At 53.9% G+C, this 6,000-nt stretch overlaps 1 protein-coding gene across 5 annotated transcripts in view; it reads left to right on the forward strand.

Moving 5' to 3' along the window:
* GTF2IRD1 (GTF2I repeat domain containing 1) overlaps positions 1-6,000 on the forward strand; it is a 69,164-nt gene that overhangs the window by 61,522 nt on the left and 1,642 nt on the right. For all 5 annotated transcript variants that reach the window (XM_040634964.1, XM_040634963.1, XM_040634965.1 and 2 more), the window contains 2 exons: positions 1,500-1,692; positions 4,004-4,041. In XM_040634964.1, coding sequence (XP_040490898.1) covers positions 1,500-1,692; positions 4,004-4,041 — 231 coding nt within the window. The remainder of the gene's footprint in view (positions 1-1,499; positions 1,693-4,003; positions 4,042-6,000) is intronic.

A 6,000-nucleotide genomic window follows, 5' to 3' on the forward strand; every position in this document is an offset into this window, starting at 1 on the left:
GCAGCCAGCCTGGCCTCTCCAGGTCCCCACAGCTGGCCTGCCCATGGCTGGTGGCAGCTGACCCCTCACTTCCCCGTCTGAGGAAGGGGAAAGGACCCGTCTGGGGCGCACAGGGCAGTGATGGCGTCAGCATTTCCGCTCCTCCAGAGCTGGGCCGTGCGGCAGAGGCCATGGCTCACGGCCAAGTGCTTGTTTGTACATCTGCCCAACACGCTTAGCCGTGAGGACTCCGGGAGAGGGGGTCCGATCCCTGCCATCCTGGGGCTCAGAATCTGGGCAGGGAGGTGGTCACGGAATAGTTAAGGGCCATGCAATGCTAGGTGAAGGCATCCAGGGTGCCAGAGCGGAGCCCAGCTGGGACAAATAATAAGTTTACGGGGCGCCTGGCTGGCTCAGTGGGGGGAGCGTGCAACTCTTGATCTCAAGGTCACAGGTTCGAGCCCCATGGTGGGTGTAGAGAATTACTTAAAGTCTTAAAAATAAAAGAAAATCTTAAAATAATAATAACAATAATATGGTTACAGTCGAGCTTTCTAGATCATTGAGTGCCAAGCTATGCAAGATGCTTTATTTGTGATGAATTTAGTATTATTTCCATTTTGCATTGCAGCAGGGAGACAGACAGTAATAAGTATTTTTAAGGAAAATTTCAGAGAGTGATAACGGAGGAGACAAAACAGTAGCAGGATAGGGGTTGCTGGGCCTGGGGGACGGGGCAGGAAGGCCCCTGGGAGGAGGGACGCGTGTTAGCTGATACTCAATACTCAAATGTCAGGAGGGGACACACATTCCAGGAAAAGCTCGCCAGACGGAGGGGACAGCTGGGTGATTGGGGACCAGCAAGGAGGCCAGAGAGCCTTGAGTAAGGAGCTGGGGTGGGGGGGGCTCCCCGATGCACAGGGAGGGGTGGGCAGCCTAACGAGGAGTTGGGGTTTCATTCTGAGCATGAGAAGCAACTCTGCTGGTGGTTGGTGAGGTCGTCTCTTTCACTTGTCATCGTGAAATCAAAATTCAAACACAGACCAAAGTGAGGGGACGGCCTTCGTGACCCAGCACGTCACCCAGAGCCAGCCCCTGTGATCACCAGCATTTTGCCAGTCTGACTTCTGCGTCCACGTACACGCTTCCGAAGTTTTGAAAACACACCAAGACACCCTGTCCTATCATCCACAAATAATTTAAGAAAGGACTTTGTCGTTTTTCTTCCGTAATAGATCTTAAGCAGACGTCACATCTTCGTTGATCAGTTCCTGGTACGCACTCTTAACGTCACACCAGGCGTGCATGAGAGTGCCTGTTCTATTGTCAGCCCTGGGTGTTAGATTTACAGTTTTACTATGTGGATTTAAAAAAAAAAAAAGTGTGTGTGTACTGATTTTTCAGCTTTGTAGTATGGTGGCCTCGGAGCTGGACCACGCCAGGATCCAGCCCTTTCCCCGGAGGGCGTGGCCTCTCACAGGAGACATCTTCCCCTTGCGCTGACCCACTGTGTCTTGTAGGTGAGGCCCTGGGCCTCAACCGGCCTGTGCTGGTCCCTTACAAACTGATCCGGGACAGCCCGGACGCCGTGGAGGTCACGGGCCTGCCCGACGACATCCCTTTCCGGAACCCCAACACGTATGACATCCACCGGCTGGAGAAGATCCTGAAGGCCCGAGAGCACGTCCGCATGGTCATCATCAACCAGCTCCAGTGAGTGCCCCCAGCACGCAGGGCCAGGCGGGCAGAGTGGGCCAGGGCCATGGGGAAGGGGACTGCTTGCACCCCGTGGGGAAATGCCCAAAGCAGGCCCAGCCAGGAGACAAGAACGGAGACAGACAGACAGACGCCTCTTACTTGCCCGGAATCCAGGAGACAGCTTAACGCTCTCATCTTCAGCATAAGGAAACCGATACCCAGGGCGAGGAAAGGGCGGGTGTAAGTCATGGTGGGTCAGCTGGGAGGCAAACGGAGCTCTCTCAGTCCATCCAGGTCACTGTAACCCGATACTACAGACCAGAAGGCTTAGAAACAGCACACATTTACTTCTCACAGTCCCGGGGGCTGAGAAGTCCAAGAGCAAGGTGGTGGCAGATTCAGGGTCTGCTGAGGACCCACTTCCTCGTTTCCAGATGACCATCTTCTCGGGGCGCCTGGGTGGCTCAGTCAGTTAAGCGTAGGACAGATGTGAACTAGACTTATCGTGGTGATCATTTCACAATATATACAACTATGGAATCATTATGTTGAACACCTGAAACGAATATGATATAATATGTCAATTATACCTCGATAAAGGGGCGCCTGGGCGTCTCAGTCCATTAAGCATCTGCCTTCGGCTCAGGTCAAAATCTCAGGGTCCCGGGATCGAGCCCCATGCGGGCTCCCAGCTCAGCGGGGAGCCTGCTTCTCCCTCTCCCCCTGCGCCTTCCTCTGCTTGTGCTGTCTCCCTGTCTCACTCTCAAATAAATCAATGAATAAAATCTTTTTAAAAAGGTATACCCCAATAAAAAGAGAATCCACACAGCAAACTTGGGAAACAGGAAAAGGGAGAAAACAAGAAGGTAACCGTAACTGTAGCTGTCTGTCCTCTTCAGGACTAGCACCGTGCTGCCTTCGTTTCTAACTTTTTCCCTGTGCGCGTTCTAGATGTTTTATTTTTTATTTTTAAGATTTTATTTATTTATTCAACAGAGAGAGAGACAGCCAGCGAGAGAGGGAACACAAGCAGGGGGAGTGGGAGAGGAAGAAGCAGAGCAGGGAGCCCAATGTGGGGCTCGATCCCAGAACGCCGGGATCACGCCCTGAGCTGAAGGCAGACGCTTAACGACTGAGCCACCCAGGCGCCCCTACCCTAGATGTTTTAAATTTTTTTCTAAGATTTTATTTATTTATTTGAGAGAAAGAGAGAGCGCGCCGGGGGGTGGCAAGAAAGGGTCTCAAGAAGACTGTGCTAGACGTGGAGCCCGACGCGGGGCCTGGTCTCACAACCCTGAGATCACGACCTGAGCCTAAACCAAGAGTTGGCCGCTTAACCGACTGTGCCACCCAGGTGCCCCGAGCTATTCTAAAATTAAAATATTTGTATATGTCCCAAAAAAATGAAATGATTCCAAAGGGTTTCAAATAAAAAGTATTTTCCCTCCCAGCTACCGTCCACCCCCTGAGGTAACTCCTTTACAGTGCAAGAAACCACAGCAAAAAACGCCCACCTCACCCCCTATCTGTAGGTATATATATATGTCTATACCTCCCAGAAAGAACCGCCAAAGACATCCTGGAACTTTCCTTCCCCATTTCCACGTTTCTTCTAATGTCTATTAGATTTTTATTTGTGGCTAATGAAACTGAGATCATTACAGTGTTTATCTATAGATGGTAAATAAAGCTTGCTGTTTCCGGTCTGGCTGTCTTGTACACGCTGGAACGTTATCCATGTCCCTGAGGATTCCCCTTAGTGACTGACCAGTCATCTGATTACATGGACCATAATGTCCTGGACTGATGGACATTTAGGCTGCATCTCATTTGGGAGGGGCATTCATATAAATAACGCTAAAAGTAAAAGAATAAAATAAAAATTAACAGATATATAAAAAAAATAATACTGTGACGAATATCCACTTCCATAAATGTAGACACACACTTTTTTTTTAAGTTTATTGATTTAAGTAATCTCTACACCCATAGGGGGCTCGAACTCACGACCCCGAGATCAAGAGCCGCATGCTCTACCAACTGAGCCAGCTGGGGACCCCTAGGCACACATTTCTGATCACTTGGTCAGACGACACCCTCGATTTCTAGACCAGGAAACCGGGCCCCAGGGGGCGATTGGCCTGGCAGGACGACACTGCCTAGTCTGGGGGAATGCTCACCATTTCCATCCGGGTCTTACTCACGCTCCAGTGGCCGTGGCAGCATCTCCTCTCGTGAGAGCTGTCGCCCATTTTCAGGGGGGAGGTGGGAAGGAAGAGGGGAAAGCCCATTTTTCTAACTGCCACCTCATTTCTTTCTCTTTTAGACCTTTTGCAGAAATCTGCAATGACGCCAAGGTGCCAGGTAAGGCGGAGGCTGAAAAAGCCACCTCTCTGCCTCTCGGGGACCAGGGTCTGTGGGCAGATCCTGTCCAGGTGGCTTGCAGTCCGTAGCTGACCACCCAGAGGGGGTATAGTGCCCTCCGCCCAGTGGATCCACAGGGAACCTGCGGGTGCCCGCCAGAGGGGGCCCTGCCGCAGCACGGCTGAGCGGGTCACATCAGCCCGAGATGACGAGGGGCAGGCTGGAGCCAGGAGGAGAGGACAGCCAGTGGGATCCTGGAAGCCACCTGCGGAGGAGAGGGACGCTGTGTGACCAGCGGGGGAGGCAGGCCACATGGCCGAGACCGGCTGGGGGTGGGGGTGGGGTGGGGGGAGGGCCCACCTGCGCCAGACACTGTCTCTTGGAACCCTTGAGTGCACAGGAAGCTGGGAGACCGTCTGGTACGATGGTTCTGCCGGAGAAGGTGCACTGTAGGAATCGGGGAATGTTCCCCGGGGTGACTGGGAGGCGTGCCGCCGATTACAATACAGGGATCTAGTCCCAACCACGTTGTGCAGCTGGGAAGCTGAGGCCCAGAGAGGGAAAGGGGCTCGGCAGGGCCTCGTGCGGGGTCGATGGCCACCTCAAGCCATCCGTCTGAACTGCCGGCCCAGCAGGTGCTCAGTGGGGACCGTGACAGGCCCCCATCCTGGCCTGAGACCCGAGGCCCCAACTCCAGCTGGGTCCAGGTCCCCCTGGCACGCCACGGCCTACGGTGGCACAGCCCAGCCAGGAGCCACCTCCCTGTGTCCTGCGCTGATCGCAGCGGCCAGGCGTGGCACCAGATTCGAGGGTAGGGACGTGACGGGTTTGGGAGCTGCTCCCAGGTCGAAGGCAGAGATGCGGAAGTCCCTGCCGAGGCCTCAGGAGGAGAGTTTAGGAGAAATGCTCAGAGGGCAGATGTCATGACATGCATCCATACTCCACCCCCCCCCAACGCCATCTTTAGGTTCTTACAGTGACTCCAGGCTGGCCGTGACCCTGGGCCAGCACCTCTGCCTTCCTGTTCAGATCCTTTTTCTCTGGCCCATTCCCTGAGCTCCTTCTGCCCCCAGAATCTTCTGTTTCCCAGGATGTCTGTTTATGCCATAGTCACAGACCCCCAGCCTCTGATTTGCCTTCACCAACTAGACAAACAGCCAGCTCTCATGCCATGTTATTACGACCCTCTGGTTTCTACTCAGTGACCTGGCTGCTCAGTCAGGCACCAAACCCTTCTTGTGTGACGCACGGTTGCAAATCTCTTTTCTAAGTCTCATACATTCCCATCAATTTAATTCTGTAGCAGCAGGACCCCAGCTGAGTCCTGCCTTTGCTGGGCTGGGTGCTGGGCTCTTTCATACACATAATCTCCTTTGACTCTCACATCACACAGTTTTCCCTATTTGGCTCAGAGAGGTTAATCGATTTGCCCAGGGTCACACAGCTAGGGTTGGCAGTAATGGGAATTGGAATCTGGGACTTCTGACTAAACCAGAGTCTCTTTCCCCGGGGACGCTGCCTGCTGTGAACCGTCATTTGTCACAGCATTCTTGGGTCAGGGTCATCACACACCCACAGTTAACAGTTCTCGGTTGCTGAGTATTTCTGGGGGCCCAGGCATATTATCCACCGGAGCCTCCTGCGGGGTCTCACTCACATTTCACTGGCGAGGAAATGAAGGCACAATGCCAAGTGACTTGAAGTGACTCTCCAGGGCCCGAGGCCGAGCCCTTCACTGCGGGATGCCGGGCGCTGGGAGTTCTGGGGAGGCCAGCCCCCACAGGCTGGATGGTCTGGGGATGGAATAAGGAGGACCTGGGCCTGAACGGAACCCGCTCAGGAGGCATACCGGGGGAGGAGGCTCGTGTTAGCAAAGGCAGGCAGGTGAGCCACGGGGCTGTGGGGCCTGGTTAAGGATGGAGGGATGGGGGGTGGTCTGGGGGTTCTGGAGCCTTGAAT

The sequence above is a fragment of the Ursus maritimus genome, unplaced genomic scaffold (genome assembly GCF_017311325.1).
Source record: "Ursus maritimus isolate PB19 unplaced genomic scaffold, ASM1731132v1 scaffold_2, whole genome shotgun sequence".
Taxonomy (NCBI): domain Eukaryota; kingdom Metazoa; phylum Chordata; class Mammalia; order Carnivora; family Ursidae; genus Ursus; species Ursus maritimus.